Raw genomic sequence first — 16,938 nt, forward strand, 5'->3', positions numbered from 1 at the left:
GTACGTGTTTCCTCGTGTAGGTTGTATCAATAGGTCCAGTGTATTAGATGTCTGAACTCTGTTTGGTATGCTCAACAACCAGTAACCTGAACAACAGATCTCCGTTGCATTGTTTCCTGTAACTCTATGGGGACTGTGTCCGGCCTGCATATAAACAGGGGTGTTTTATATAGTTGTTTTTCACTAGCGACATCTTTGGGTAGATGTTCAAGAAATCGCCCCCCCCCCCCCCCCCCAATTGTGATGTGTTCATCTCAGCTGAGGATTTATGCGGAGACGCTTAAAAACGTAGATCTCGCACGGACCGACGGAGAATCTATTATTCACGAAAGCTAATGCATTGTTTCTGTTGCTTTATATAATCCTTTCCTTTCCCCCCCACCAGCATTTTCTCCAGGAAGGTTGGCAGTAAAATCTGTATTGAAATGAGAAGTTTGAAAGACAAACCACTAGCTCCTTATATGTGTAAACTGCGTTAAATCACACATTGAGCTTACAGAACAGAGCTTCAAATGTTAAATGGGGGTTGAAGTCTGCCTGAACTAATTTGTAGGGCTTTGCACCATGTTGACATTTAAATGGGATAAGAATAGAAAACTGTATGCCGACCTATTTTGAAGATGCTTTCGGAATACATTCACATCAGCGCCGGTCTATAATTAATAAAAATAGACAGGCTTTCTTGCTCCAGATTTGATTGTAATACAACCTTATAAACACTACAGGGATGGGGGGGGGGGGGGGGGTGGTGAGAACGGAGAGAAAAAATGGATGGGGGCAGGAATTAAGAGGGAAGTGGATTGCACACACCTGGTTTTGCAGGAGATTGCGTTGGCTGGCTGCTGTGCTATCACATTACTGTGATCCAGCCCCTGTGTTTGTGAGAGAATTGAGGAGAGGGACCGGCAAAATCAGCAAGCAAATAACGGCACATTGTTAACTTAATCAGATGCAGGAGGGAAAAACTATGGAGAGGGAGGGAGAACGGGAGAGGATGGAGGGTAGGAAGGAGGGATGTAGAGGAGGGAGAGAGGGAGAACGGGAGAGGATGGAGGGTAGGAAGGAGGGATGTAGAGGAGGGAGAGAGGGAGAACGGGAGAGGATGGAGGGTAAAAAGGAGGGATGTAGAGGAGGGAGAGAGGGAGAACGGGAGAGGATGGAGGGTAGGATGGAGGGATGTAGAGGAGGGAGAGAGGGAGAACGGGAGAGGACGGAGGGTAGGAAGGAGGGATGTAGAGGAGGGAGAGAGGGAGAACGGGAGAGGACGGAGGGTAAAAAGGAGGGATGTAGAGGAGGGAGAGAGGGAGAACGGGAGAGGACGGAGGGTAGGATGGAGGGATGTAGAGGAGGGAGAGAGGGAGAACGGGAGAGGACGGAGGGTAGGAAGGAGGGATATAGAGGAGGGAGAGAGGGAGGACTGGAGAGGATGGAGGGATGTAGAGGAGGTGGGTAACATAAATAAGAGTCGGGGCCCTGAGATGGTGGAGGGCAGAGGGGAAGGGATATGTGTATGGGGGTGAGGGGTGAGGGGCTGAGTGGAGGGGAAGGGGGCTCGTTTCAGAGCATGAAGATGATGCAGCCTCTCCAGAGGTCCTTCAAGTGGCTCAGACAGACAGTTCAGCGGTGATAGCAGAACGCCGTCCGTGTTGTGAGCCCTGCTGTCACCGGCCCCCGACAACAGATCACAGCTGTAGGACATGGGCGATTTAATATCCCGCATTATCGAAAGGCTGAGGGTACAGGGAGGGGTGGTGGGGTGGGGTGCGGCAGGCAGGCTAAACATGGCAGGTGCCCCCATGCTGCTGGTGACTGTCTAGGCTAAGCCATGTGTCACAGTGCCATCCTTAAAGGTTTATTCACTAAAAATACATCCTAGGCTCATCATTTGACCAAAACATGGATGCCCTTTCATATGGCTGCAAGATCATTTTGATTTGTACATCTGGAAATGTCTTTTGAGTGTGTTGAAATGCACGGTGTACCCTTAAGAGTTCACAGCTGCTACGCGGTCACCACTAGTGGGGAGGAAATAGAGAGGTTAATGACCCGTGATGCATCGATCATGCAGCGATGCCTCCTGAATAGAATATGTACAGTCTGCAGCCATGGTAACATAAACAACATATTAGCATCATGGTGGTGGGTGTTAGCGATGACGAGGGTTCAGGAAAACAGAGAATGTGAGTAATGTCACTGATCACCAGCCACACGGCACTACACCGGGACAAATAAAGAAGAGGCCTTGTGTTGCTTCAAGAGCAAGACATCTCCAGGGAGGGAAGCATTGAATGCACTATACAGAGAGGTCATTTTTCATTCAACATTATCAACCTTTATGAACACACACACACATATGCACACACACGCACGCACATGTGCACTCACACAGGCACACACACACAAATTCACACGCAGGGAGAAGTTGTGTAAATGCAGACAGGTCAGAGAGAGAGAGGAGTGTGGAGAGACATAAGTCATCCGTTCCTGGGCCAAACTGGCCCTTCAATACACACATCTCTTATTTACCTCAGTAGAATGAAACATAAAACAGTTTTTGTAATGTATACTTTACCTCTCAGATTTTCTGTAGAAATATGTCTCCTAAATGTTATTTGCAGTAATTAGCTATTATCTTTAGCAACCTCACCAAAAGGAAGCTGCTGCTCTGGGTTGGGTGTTTCACAGAGGAGAACAGGATGAGAGGTTTTTGTGGTGGAGTTCAGAGAGAGGCCTGTTTTGAAGTTTGACCAACTTTGCCTTATTCTCCTAATCAGAGTCTCGTCTTAGTGAAGCGTTGGCATGTAGGCAAACCCTTCTGTCTGGCCCGCAAAATGGTTACACTCGCTCTCTCTTCCCCTTTCTTCCTCTCTTTCCCTCTCCCTCCCTTCCTCTCTCACTTTTTCTCTGATTCTAAGAAGAGTAGCCCCACTGTTTCAGATGAAGTGAGATAAATACACGTTCCCTGATGTCCCGAAGGCTCCCCACCCTCCCTCCTGAGAGCACACCCTCCTAACGCACTTCCTCTGCCACAATTAGTCCATAATAAATACACTTTACTCTTAATGCCGATAATGTGCCCTGCTCTCTGAATCTCCCTCTCTTCCTCTCTTGTCTTTTTTTCCCCCTTTCTTATTAAGCCACATTAAGACGTGACTTTGGGTCACACGAGAGGGAGAGAGAAAATTATGAATTATTCTCAGAGCTACTCACAGCTGCAAACAATAGCGGCAAAGAAAATACAGATATTGTAACGTATGCAAAGAATCGAGAGCATTTGCAGTCAAGTCTCACTTCCTGATGGCTTTGATAAGATTAGTTGCTTTCTTAAACAGGATGTGTGCTGCTTTTAAAAAACTGCTCTATGGACATACCGAGTACAGTTGCGTAACGGCCTGCCTTGACAGAGTGCCTGCAAGAATTGAACATTTCCTTCACATGAAGTCTCTCCAGATTAGCTTGAGATAGTTCATCAAAGTGATGGAATAAAGGAGATTTAGCATTGTCATATTAAAAAGACATGCAGTGGTTCAATATTTAAAAAGCCCATTTGCCTTGACAGAAGTGCTTTTTCACTCAAGAGCATATGGCTTCCCTACCTGTTTACTGGTCTCCCCTTATCTTCTCACAGAGGGAAAAAAGAGGAGAGAAAAATAGATATTTTCAAAGATATTGAAGAATCGTTCAATTAACAGCGTCGTGATGTACAATAATTACTTGACTTGCTTTCCATAATGAGTATCTCTAATTATCCATACATTTGTTTGGTGAAAATGCCAAACTACAGTTGTGAGGAGATGGTAAGTACGTTGAAGTAGCACCCAACCCCCCTCTCCTCCCTTCCCTTTACAAAGGCTGCCTGACTTGGCTTCAAGGCACAATTCGCATCCCCATGTATGCATACAAGCGACGGTAAATAGTCAGGAGTGTAAGGGATCTTTTTTTTTTTAATTAGCTATGCAACAATTAAAGGATTCACAAACTAAATTGAACCTTGTCTCCGTCGCCTCCCGGTTTGATTTCAGCACCTGTCACAACAACAGCCCCTGTTCAGCCATTATGCAAAACTTCCTAAGAACAGAACCAGCACGAGGAGGAGAAAACAGCAATTATTTCTGATATTCACTTATTTCAGGTGATATTGACATTTAGAGTTTAGAAGAAAAAAAGAAAAAAAAATGACCTGAAAGGGAAGAAAACGTGGCCTGGTTGACTTTGTCAACCGGCGCTAGGCAGATATGGTTTTATTTTGCCAACATTAAAGCCGCTCTAATGCCTGTGAAAGTGTGATGATGGGTGACTCACTCAGCACTACCAGGCTCCCTTTCTCATTTCCCACTGTAGAGTGAAAACAATCGCTGGGTTGATTGTACTGTTAGCATGTGCGCGCTGTTCTCCCTCCCTGTCTGCCTTTAAGAAACAGTGTTGGCCATGCCTTACCAGCGATGTGTCATTGCATTCATTTTCCAGTGAGTAGTATTCAAATGCAGAAATGCAGCCCAGGGGAATGATGTAAGCCATGATCGACCCTACATGGACAGCTACACTGTGGTCATTGTTCGCTGGCCTTTCTCTGCTGTAGGGTAACCATGCGTGATCAGCGATTCGACCATGACTACTGTAGGACATGCCCCCCCCCCCCCCCCCATGACAGAGGGTTAGGAGGGGGAGGGGTAGGAGGGGAGGAATTGCACAGGACAGAATACAGACAATCATTTATATGTTGGAAATTCTTCCCCATGATCTAAAATCATTTACTTTTCATCACTTTTTGTGCGCTAGTTTGTCCTCTGTCGTCTATCTCATCCATCTCCCTTCTTATTGTGAAACACGGTCTGGTTAACAAATGTTCGAGACAATTAATCCCCCACTCATCACAATGCGTAAAATCTACTGGCAGGAGTCTTTCCACACTGCTGTGACCACTATTGCAAGATATGCACATGAAAAAGGCACACACACATCTGCTGGTCATCAGAATAATACCAAGAATGGTTAGCATAAAAGGAAGCTTTGAGCTTTTGGCCGGCTCCGGATGATGATGCGGCTGACCAGGACAATGAACTGTGGGAATTCACTTGTCTGCTGTTGGTCTTCCTCCTTGGCATCCCGAAAGCCTGTCAGACGCAGGGGATAAAAAGACAGGCATTTTTCTTTCTCTCTTTTCTTTCTATTTTTTTTTCTTTCAGCGGAGGGGGCCTCATAGTGATCTGTGGAGATGAGCTGAAAGCCGAACTACCTGTTGACAAGTCCTCTTAAGAGACCTCAATGACATATTGTGTGGGACTACAGAGCAGAAAGGAAAGGCCCAGCTAGGTCGATTCATATTTGTCACCGTTGTATAGCGTTCTTGTATAGAATTGTTGTTTTGATGTGTTGGTTTACTTCATTGGTACTATGTTATGAAACTAGAATCTTGGTTCTTAAACTCATAAGTTATCGTAGTTGTTGTGTGGGGTCTTAGGGTATGACGTTGGAAGGAACGGACTGGGTTTATTCGACTTTATTTCACTTGTTGTGCTGGGAAACCTTTCTGTTTTCGCCTCATTACAGAATGTAATAATCCCGTTCAGTCAAAGAGCATGGAGAGGAAGAAAAACAACTCTCCTTTTTTTATTGGGTTAATTAGAAGCGTTCCGAAGACCACCTGCAATAGACTAAACAAGCATGAGGAAATATTCATATTAGCTTCAATTTACTGCCATGCTTAAAATGATCCCAGCTATCTCTACTTGTGTTGGTATCTGCTTTCCTTCAATATATACATTTTTTTTTAAATACTCTTTCCTCAGAGTATGTAACGTATGGCAAACACACTAATTTTCCATCAGATTGTTTTCCCCCCCTCTAAATGCGTTGATGATTTGGTGCGAATACGATGGAATTTTGTTACTTTGTGAATAATGATGGATTTATTAAAAGCAATGACCTTCATTATAACTTAATGAGGTATTTCGTTGTAATTAGTTCATGGATTCTTGTCAATACATTCCAAAATAACCAAGTAATGTCTTACTCATGGCTTTTCCATTCAAATGTCTCCTTATAAACCTAGAATCTGCAGTTAAAACAATAACTAAGTGGCCAACCTACCTCTGTTTTTTTTTTTTTTTAAAGGCTGAGGGATGGGCCTGGAGAAGTGTAACCACTTTCAAAATCATAGACAGAGCTATGGATGCAAGGACTGAACATCCATTATGTCACAGTGATAGTTTTAAACATGTTTTGAGGCTATACATTTAAAAAAAATGTTTTTGCATTATATTGTTTACCTTCATTCAAGTAAAAAAAAAAAGTATCTTTTGGGTTCTGATGATGTGCAACAGTTGAACTAAGCTCCTGAGACATTTATAAGTTATATGATTAAATAATCAATTGGTATATATAATTCATTTATAAGTCCAAATATGGTTGTAGCAATTAAGGATTATAGCTTTAAAATGTCCAAAAGGTTTTATTTGGCCTGCATTCAGTTGACCCGTCAATATCACATCAAGCAATACTTCCAAACGGTCTTTTATCAAATCCGAAACCTTCACAAGAGCATGTTTGTGTTTTAGCCTTAGAATATGCAAATGTCTGTGGAATCCAGTGTATACATCATCTGAGAATACTCAACCTGACCAAGTGTTTTTCTAATTCCTTCAACTTGTGCATGCACTTTATAGGATCAGAGCACATGCTCGTTGCTTAGATAATGACACGGTACTGAGCCCAAATATATTCAGACAGAAATACACTTCCATTGTGTTAAAGATACCGTCCGTAATTAAGCTGTAGGTTGCAGAGCAATTTGCCCCCTGGGAAAAAAAGAAGAAGAGAAATCTGGTTATGTGCCGCTTTACTAAAAACGGTGAATATTAACCACAAACTGTAAAGAAGAGCACCACTGCACCTCTGTGAGAGAGTGCAAAAGGAAGTCTGGTGGCTTTGCAGGCGTCATTTGAGCCTTATCGTTAATGAAAGAGCATTGTTGTAGACACCAGACAAACGTCAGATCTGTTTCGGGTTAGAGCCAGCGTAGACATTGCTACAGTGTGCTGTTTGGATGGCTGAGAGGTCAAGGTCAAGCATACAGGCGCACAGTTACTCAGGAGCTACTTGTAAATGCTGTCTATGACGGTGAGAAGTTACGACTTGTCACCCTGTGAGTTTATAATGCGAACCACACAGACTTGAATTGCACACCTGTGCACAAGAGAAGGACACGTTGGATTACTGGTACTTACCCTGTAACAACGGGCACTACTTGCTCTATGTGAGTACATCAAAGCGTTTGCTTTTTCGGAAGCGCAATTCCATATGGATGAAATAAGACTGTCGTGATTACACTGAACACTCATTGTGTTGTTGTTCTAAGAGCATTGCTACCTGCATTGTTACACATAGAGGGCACTCTGATATTGAATTATTGTCAAAAGCAATGCGTGCGTGCGTGCGTGCGTGCGTGCGTGTGCTTGCTTGCTTGCATGTGTGTTGATAGGATGGGGGGGTGTCACATAAGAAATGCCCTTTTTAATCAGGAAAAAAATATAAAATGACTTGGGAGCAAGGGAAGCATATTAATGCAGTTCATTTGCATACGCTCGTCAGCAAGGATACGTTCAAAAAACAAACTGGATTTGTCAGTTCATTTCACATTATTCCATTGTCTATCTGCCTTTGTTATATGTTAAAGATAAAGCCGGAAATCAAATTGAAGAAAAGGGCAAGCTGCTATCTCTATAAATGAGCAACAGCTCATCAGTCTTGTTTGAATCATATATTTCTATGGCAAAAGGCAGCGTGCATGCAGGGCACTTTCTCTGATATTGGCAGAGTTTGCAAAGGATTGTGGGTGTTAAGAGTCACTTCATTTTGTCTGGCAATGGATAATCCTTCCTAAGAGATCAGGATGAGAAAGTTGTCCAGGAACTGGTTTTATCTACCTGTGCATTCTCCCAACGTTGTATTTTGAAAATATACTCATATCAATGTAATATCATTACAGTGTCGCGTAGACATTTTCTGAATGCTATTTGCAATAGTGCGGGATAGTATATTCGTGTCTCAGTCACATGATAATAAGCTCATACAGTCGTGCGTGACCTCGTCAATGTAAGTAGGCGCTACATACATGAGGCATGCCCAGTCATCACACAGTCGACATAATATAGCCATTATATCCTTCAAGGGTTCATTTGATGGCCTTCACCTTTATTACTAGACAATGATTGCAGTCACGTTGTAGAGAAGAAGAAAGTATTCATAAGCAGCCCACAGACCTTATTCATATTTTTGAGATAAGAGTCAACAACAACCAACAGTGTTGGAGGAGCGGTCGGCTGAGGAACAGCCAGGCCTCATAAGTCTTCCCGGCGTGCGTCAGCATTGTGCTTCACTCCCACATCCTCTGTGTCGTGTGTGTACTGTACGTGTGTAACGACAGTTTGATTCAAAGCTACGTTTTTTTTTTTGTCTAGCCTTGTCAGTTCTGTCTAGCCTTGTCAGTTGGTGGGTGTCTGGGTTAGCACTAGTTAGAAGCTGAGAGAGAGAGAGAAAGTGAGTTGTCCTTGAGCCCTGTGAAGTGTGTGCAGGTGCGTGAGTCTATAGGTTGGGGGTGTCCCTTTTTTTTATTTTACCTTTATTTAACTTGGCAAGTCAGTTAAGAACAAATTCTTATTTTCAATGACGGCCTAGAAACAGTGGGTTAACTGCCTGTTCAGGGGCAGAACGACAGATTTGGACCTTGTCAGCTCGGGGGTTTGAACTTGCAACCTTCCGGTTACTAGTCCAACGCTCTAATCACTAGGCTACCCTGCCGCCCCCCTGACTTCACAGGAGTCTGGAAAAAACTGGTCTCACTCCACTAAATGTGAACTCGTGTTATTCCAGTGCTTAGTCCCCGAAAGGAATTTTTATAATGATTATAATCATGTGTTATAGCACGCTGCCACTGTTACTAGGCAGCATAGTAATCAGCTTAATGAGATATTACACAGTGTTTTGTTGACCAAGGCAGAACTCACTTTATTGTGTCGGAAGCTTGACCCTGCCAGTTACAAGGGAAGAACACACCATTATCCTTCTTAAGAGAGGGGAGGGAATCACAAACAACCCGGGCAAGCAAGAAGACAAAAACAGACTCTGCTTGTGTATTCCCTTCAGCTTGACGGTGTATGCTCTGGGCCGTTGAAACCATTCTTAATGGCTGGGAGGGCCTCTGATACATTGGGAACCCATTCAATAACACCAACTGTTGTTTTCCTCCTCATTGGAAGCCATGAGAGGAGGGGAAAACGAAGGCAAGAGCAAAGTGATTCACATCAAATGTAATGTGCCTCTTTAATGGAGAATTATGCCTAGACAAGTGTCGCAGTAGGGAGATAAGAGCGTGTGTTTACTGAAGTAACCCCTTGGTTTTAAGTGCTATTGTTAATATCATAATTGTAGCATTGCGGCAGCTTCATGACAATGGCATTGCTCCGTTTCATTAAGGCGTGTAATTGGAGGAATCCTGATAGGATGGGCCCAAGTAGCATAATTATGCAGCGCCCGCCGTGTTTACCGTGTCATTATTGCATCCAACACTGTGTTGCGTGTTGTTTGAGAAAGTTCGGAGAGTTACAGTCTTCCAACCACAAGTGTGAGAACATAAAGCTGCACTGAAAATCAAAAGAAGAATGTGACATTTCAATGGGCGGCAGGTAGCATAGCGGTTAAGAGCTTCCCCGAGGCGACTAGGTGAAAATCAGTTTTTGTGCCCGTGAGCAAGACACTTAACCCTAATTCCTTCCGTAAGACGCTCTGCTAAATTACATCTCTCTTTCCATTCATCATGCACTGACAATTTACTCTGGTACTTGTCCTTCTCTTCCGGTTTTCAGATTTCTGGATGAGTCATAGCTCTTTTTTTTAATGCATTGCTTATCAGGTTTATTGACTGTGGTTGACCGTCATGATATCCTTCTCTCTTACAGGATGGAGGACTCTAGTTTGTGCCTTGGTGTGCCTTCAGCAGTATCGGACGCTGACAGAGACCATCTGAGCAACACAGTGCTAAATGGCCGATATCCTATCAGTCAGAAGCTCCACCAGCTGACGGCCCAGCTGGGCCACGCCTTTCCCGACCTACAGAGCCGACAGCAGATCCCTGAGGAGAAAGCTGCCACCCCATTGGATGAGAAGAGCCACGCTGCCCTGGCCAGTCAACCAATCAGCAGTCAGATGGCACTGCTCGCCAACCAGCTCAACCGGGACATAGATGCAAGTGCCCTGGCCAACCTAAATGGGCGTGTGGACCTGCAGCAGTTTCTCAATGGGCAGAACCTGGGCATCATGTCCCAGATGAACGACATTGAAGACGATGCCCGTAAGAACAGGAAGTACCCGTGTCCGTTGTGCGGCAAGCGATTCCGCTTTAACAGCATCTTGTCGCTGCACATGCGCACACATACAGGTGAGAAGCCTTTCAAGTGCCCCTACTGCGACCATCGAGCAGCACAGAAGGGCAACCTCAAAATCCACCTACGCACCCACAAGCTGGGAAACCTTGGGAAGGGACGCGGCCGCGTCCGTGAGGAGAACCGTCTTCTACATGAGCTGGAGGAGAGGGCCATCCTGAGGGACAAGCAGATCAGGAGCAGCAGCCTCCTTCAGCCAGCCCAGCCCCTGCAGCACCAGCCACACCTTGGCCCTCAGACCCAGCAGCAACAGCCTGGCTCTGCCTGTGGCCTCCTCACCCCCACCAGCCTGGGAACTCCAGACTCCCTCTCCCAGCCCTCGTCCTCCCCCAAGCCGGCCGGTGCCCAAGATGACCAGGCCCTAAACCTACCCACTGGATTCCGCTGCACCTTCTGCAAGGGCAAGTTTAAGAAGCGTGAGGAGCTGGATCGTCACATCCGCATCCTGCACAAGCCCTACAAGTGCACCTTGTGTGAGTTTGCTGCCTCGCAGGAGGAGGACCTGATCAGCCATGTGGAAAAAGCCCATATCACGGCCGAGTCAGCTGCGGGACAGGGTGCAGCTGGCGGCGCTGAGAAGCCTGCCAACGAGTTCCGATGTGAGGTGTGTGGCCAGGTCTTCAGCCAAGCCTGGTTCCTCAAGGGCCACATGCGCAAGCACAAGGACTCATTTGAACACGTCTGCCAGATCTGTGGTCGTCGCTTCAAGGAGCCCTGGTTTCTCAAGAACCACATGAAGGTCCATCTCAATAAGCTGGCCATCAAGAGCAAGCCCCCAGCAGAGGACATAAACGCTGTCAACACCATGAACAGCATGGCCCAGGAGGCCCATGCTAACCTCTACTCACGCTACATCTCTTGCCTGCAGGGCGGCTTCCTATCCCCAGACAAACAGGGTCTGAGTGAGCAACACCAGATGCTGGCCAAAGCCGGCATTGCCATGAAAGAGAAGGAGATGCTGGGAAAGCTGCTGGGCCCAATGGCAGGGATGGGCCATGGCCTTGGCGAGGGGGAGAAGCGCTCTCTCCTGGGCTGCCTGAACCTGGTGCCGCCCCTGAAGTCCAGCTGCATGGAACGCCTCCAGGCGGCTGCCAAAGTTGCAGAGATGGACCCACTGAATAGCTATCAGGCCTGGCAGATCATGGCACGAGGCATGGCCATGGACCGTGCCTTTATGCCCAAGGAGCAGCACCATGAGCAGCACCACGAGGAGATGACCAATGCTGCCGGCATGGCCTTCACTAAAGAGAAGCATGACTACCCTATGATGTGCTCCAACGATGGCTCCAAGCAGAAGCAGCACAGCGAAGCTCTTCATGGCTCGAAGGCCGGCAGTGGAGCCATGATACCCCTGAAAGACGACGGCGTGGGCTTCGACAGCCACCGTGACTTCATGCCCCATCATGGCGGCCATGGCCTGGGCCTGGTCCACGGCCTGGAGTACAACCACCTGACTAGCCTGAAAGAGAAACCCACAGAGTGTCCTGACTGTGGCCGGGTCTTCAGGACCTATCACCAGATGGTGGTCCACTCTCGGGTGCACAACAAGGAGCGGCGGCCCATAGAAGAAGCCATCCAGCAGCAGAACAACACCACAGGACTGGATGAGCGGCGTGGCTCGGCCAGCGACCCAGAGTCCCAGTCCATCAGCAGGTCCACCACCCCTGGATCCTCCAACGTGACAGAGGAAAGTGGAGCCGGAGGAGGCCACTCCCAGACCGGCAGTGTCCAGGACGACAGCCCACACCCTTCCTCCCCATCCTCAGGTACGACTAAGACATTACCCTGAATAACGATCAATCCCATAGTCACATTATCCTTACGATCAGGACTTATTCCAATGTGTTCTTCATTATTTATATGGGGAGGACACGTAAGGGGGAGACATTGTGTCCGAAGTGGGTAAGTCCTTACACAAAGATGAGTTGGTTGATGGCTGGCACGAGATCTCGAACATACGCCATTTGCTTTGACATCCCTTCTACACAACACTGGACCCTAAGGAGTCCACTTAGACTGGAGAGAGAGGGAGGGGTCGGGGAGGGGGGGGGTCGGATCAAAACTGCCTGTTCAAAAAGCCCACCACAAATCCGAGCTTCACATTCCGTGCATAACTGGGATACTGAACGCCCATGTTCGAATACCCGTCAAACACACTCACACAGCCTGCTTCTTTCTATAGGATACTTTCTGCACACTGTTTTTCCTCGAGAGGGGAGGCCTGTCTAAACACACACACACACATGAACACACAGACACACTTTGAGTCACGCACTCACACAAAACAGCCGTACGAAGACGCTCAACTCCCATGACGGCGTTGTGACTTGTGTCATTCACACTGGCACATAGAACACAGACGCAAGAAGGGCTTTATAAATACATCTGAGACGTTGAGACACAGTGTACTAGTATGTGTCCCCGTGTAACATCAGTCAAGACTACGAGAACGGGCCAAACGTATTATGAGTGATTAAAACATCTCTTTAAACGTGGGAGGGAATGCGATTCCACCGTAGCCAAATAAGAAAAGGCAGATAAAGTGTACGTTTAGCAGGATTAAGAGAGGCTGTTCCTAATGATTAGAGAAGTTTTAAAGGTAACTTTCTCATTCCTCCGGGTGGAACACCACAAGCTAAGCGGCGCACCCGTTAATTAGGCCATGACTATGCGATAATCAGTTGGTTTAAGCTAAACAAGACACTAATTAAAGATATACATATAAAGCAGGTCATTTTTTTGACTTCATTTGCGGAGTGAAATGTGCTTTTAAGCCGTTTGAAAAAAAGTGGCTTATGCTTAAGGCTCGAAGTAACTTAATTCCAAGAGTACAGACAAAATTGTTTATTTATTCACAGTAGCAGAGAGTCCTTATCATCCCAATGTAGTGTGATGGGTTTGAACATGGAATGGGCTATGTTTATTTTAATCTAAGAAATAATAACAGACAACCCCCCCCCACCCCAATTAGGAATTAATGAAAACGAGAGTGAGATAAAAACGTATTTTCTTTATAGAGACTATTAAACACAACACTTTTCAACGGAGGGGGGGCGGGGGGGGGGTGGTATATGGTGCGGAAGTAATTATCTTCTGAATTTTAATGCAGGAAGTTGTATTTATTTTCTTCGGGTTCTCAAGTAAATCAGAGAAATGTAGCTCATGGCATTTAGTTAACTTTAGAAGTATTTACATATGTGTGATGTGAAGAACTTCCCCATCTTCAAAAACTTGAAAAATCTCTGAAAAGATCATGTTCTTACAAATTTTGCCAATTGAAATTCTATTTACAATAAAACCTACATCAACTGAAATATTTTGGGTATTCATGTCACAAAAAAAACTAAGTTGAATATCACACATGCACAGACTCTCTCTCTCTCTCTCTCTCTCTCTCTCTCTCTCTCACTGTATCTCTCTCTCTCTCACTGTAGACCTACCTCGTCTATCAGTGCTCTCATGCCCTGCCTCCTCCTCTGTCCCTCTCTGAGTGCTGTGATGGAGTGTGATAGCCAGCTTACACCCCTGTGTTTCTCCAACGTACAGGGGGATGCGGGCATCATGCCAGCTCCCTCCTGCTGGATCTAACAGGCCTTAAGATTGACCTTGAGGGCCCCCCACCTGCTTTTTTTTGGGGGGGGGGTTGTCTCTTCGTTTGGGGCTGACATTGTTACAGGTACAGACTCTTAGCCTGGTTCTCTCTCACAGTCTCTCCATTCAGACACAGTTCACCGGCTTTCTGTTGTGAGACTCAGGAAGCTGTGTAGACACCACTCCACCGCAACAACAGGGTCAAAGAGGAAAGAAACACTAAAGATGCACAACTGTAAAAAAACAACAACAAAAAATAAATGAAAGGATTTTGTTTTGTTGCAGTCTGTATTTCATTACTGACAGCACAAAGCCCTAAAAGTGTTTCTTCCTTCATGACATTGAGTGTGATTCATATTTGGAGCTTTGGGGCACCTAATTTAGAGACTGAGGTGTGTGGGAAAATGTCTCTGCAGCTAATGTGGAGGAAGGTGCCATTTGTGTGTGTGTGTGTGTGTGTGTGTTGCCTGGATGTGTCAGTGTTTTTAAATTAACAGGATGTGGCTGACTATACCTCTCTGTTAGTCTTAATATTGCACTCTTGCATTTTTGCTTGTTGAGAATTGTTTGTATTTTTATTGTAAGGCACTCTGTGTGTGTGTGTGTGTGTGTGTGTGTGTGTGTGTGTGTGTGTGTGTGTGTGTGTGTGTGTGTGTGTGTGTGTGTGTGTGTGTGTGTGTGTGTGTGTGTGTGTGTGTGTGTGTGTGTGTGTGTGTCTTGAAAACATTGCTAACCATCACCATACCGCCAACCTCGTAACCACCTTCCCACTGCAATTTTGAGTTAAACTTGAATTACAGTCATCAACAATAACATCTCAACTGTGAAAGAAGGTCGAGACAATCTCTTTTGTCTTTGACACTGCACTTGTTTAAAGACTTGCTGAAAAAAATGTCTGCCTCAGAGATGTCCTTCAGAGACCTTCCTTCTGTCATCCACAGTAGTAAAACCGTAAATGCTTTGTGTTTCATAGAGACGTCAGAACCTTTCGCCCCTTTTTCATTAGTACGGTTTTCCCCCCCAATCATCTCTTTTATTTGTGTTATTAGGCTGACAGATTGGTTTGACTGTGGAAGGAATCTATTGCTTCAGATTTCAGAGTTCTCCAGTCTGAATTGGGCTTGATGAACAAGAATGTTCCTACTTGATAGTGTCTCTCTCTGAATGCATCATGGTGGGCCTCAGAGCGACAGGCCCTGCAGAGTGCAGGTCTTAAACAGAGGCTTACCCTGAATGGTGGAACAGAACCCATTGAAACCTGATGTAATACTATGTAAAGCAGTGCTGCCAGTGTGTTGTAAGATGGGGGGGTATTTATGTTCACATCCATTGTAGATTCTAAAATTTAAGAAAAAAAGAGAGACGGAGAGATTAGGACGAACTAAAGGCAAGTTTAAAGTTGTTTCTGGTTGGGCCTCTTACAGACTATGGGGATTCCGTTGGTTGCTAGTGTGAGGTAACCGTAAGTAAGCAATTCACTGTTAAAGGCGCTGCGTGGTCAATCCGACGTCTGCATTGGACGTGCAGCATTTACGGAGATAGGTTCTCTGCAGAAGTCAGGGCATCCGTACTTCTTGCGCTTTGCGGAGCAGCGCAGAGCTGTTGTGAAGGAAGTTGTCAAGGAAGTGAGTTTGTGTTTATACAGAACCTCCCGGCCCCACCTACCATCAACCAATCATGTCAATGCCGAGCATTGTTACAAAATTTGGGAGGTGCTCAGCGATGCGGCACGGAGCTCAATTTGGCCTCTGCGTGCCTCAGGAGGCTCCGCAATTGCGGCACACGGAATCTCTGAGCCCATTTTTGGATTGACAATAAATTGGCTCTTAGTTGTATACCTGTTGTATATGAAGCAGGTGACAAATACAATTTTACTTGGTCTGTATGGAGAAATAAAGAGAGCAGAGACAGAAAGAAAGAGAGAGAGTGAGGCAGAGAGACAGAGAGATAGAGAGTGAGGCGGAGAGAGAGACAGAGAAAAGAAGAGAGTGAGGAGAGAGTGAGGCAGAGAGAAAAGAAGAGGAGAGAGTGAGGCAGAGAGACAGAGAGAGACAGAGAAATTAAGAGGAGAGAGCGAGGCAGAGAGACAGAGAGAGACAGAGAAAAGAAGAGGAGAGAGTGAGGCAGAGAGACAGAGAGAGAGAGAGAGAGAGTGAGGCAGAGAGACAGAGAGAGACAGAGAAAAGAAGAGGAGATAGTGAGACAGAGAGAGAGAGAGAGCGAGGCAGAGAGACAGCGAAAAGAAGAGGAGAGAGCGAGGCAGAGAGACAGAGAAAAGAAGAGGAGAGAGTGAGGCAGAGAGAGAGAGAGAGAGAGAGAGAGAGAGAGAGAGGCAGAGAGAGAGACAGAGAGTGACAGAGAAAAGAAGAGGAGAGGAGAGAGACAGAGAGATAGAGAGCGAGGCAGAGAGACAGAGAGACAGAGAAAAGAAGGAAGAGAGTGAGGCAGAGAGACAGAGAGTGACAGAGAAAAGAAGAGGAGAGAGTGAGGCAGAGAGACAGAGAGATAGAGAAAAGAAGGAAGAGAGTGAGGCAGAGAGAGAGAGAGAGATAGAAAGAGCAAAGGGAAGGATGGCAACCAGTTGATGACAATGACTTGCTGCTGAGAAAGGAACGTACAGTATGACCATGCAGCTACTCAGAAGCTGGTCTCATCAGACTGTAGAGAGAGAGGGGCTTTTCTCAAGGCCTCGAGCAGGAGCACCTCCACTCCACCCCTCACTCCCACCTCTCCGCTCCGGCTACAAACCTACTGCTCCTTTTCTCTGGAGAATCCCCCATGTCTAAATATTTTTAAGAGGAACAGCATTTTAACGTGGCAAGGATTAGTCATTTATCCCTAGGTCTTTACAGCTCTCAAACATGGAGGCAAAACGCTTGCTCCATACAAATTGGAATTGGATTTGCCG

At 45.9% G+C, this 16,938-nt stretch overlaps 1 protein-coding gene across 6 annotated transcripts in view; it reads left to right on the forward strand.

Moving 5' to 3' along the window:
- LOC110506377 (zinc finger protein 536) overlaps window positions 1–16,938 on the forward strand; it is a 203,120-nt gene that overhangs the window by 79,474 nt on the left and 106,708 nt on the right. For all 6 annotated transcript variants that reach the window (XM_090222128.1, XM_090222132.1, XM_090222126.1 and 3 more), the window contains exon 4: window positions 9,957–12,205. In XM_090222128.1, coding sequence (XP_090078254.1) covers window positions 9,958–12,205 — 2,248 coding nt within the window. In that variant the 5' untranslated portion in view covers window position 9,957. The remainder of the gene's footprint in view (window positions 1–9,956; window positions 12,206–16,938) is intronic.

Source organism: Oncorhynchus mykiss, chromosome 26 (genome assembly GCF_057628025.1).
Source record: "Oncorhynchus mykiss isolate SJ-2025 chromosome 26, ASM5762802v1, whole genome shotgun sequence".
NCBI lineage: Eukaryota > Metazoa > Chordata > Actinopteri > Salmoniformes > Salmonidae > Oncorhynchus > Oncorhynchus mykiss.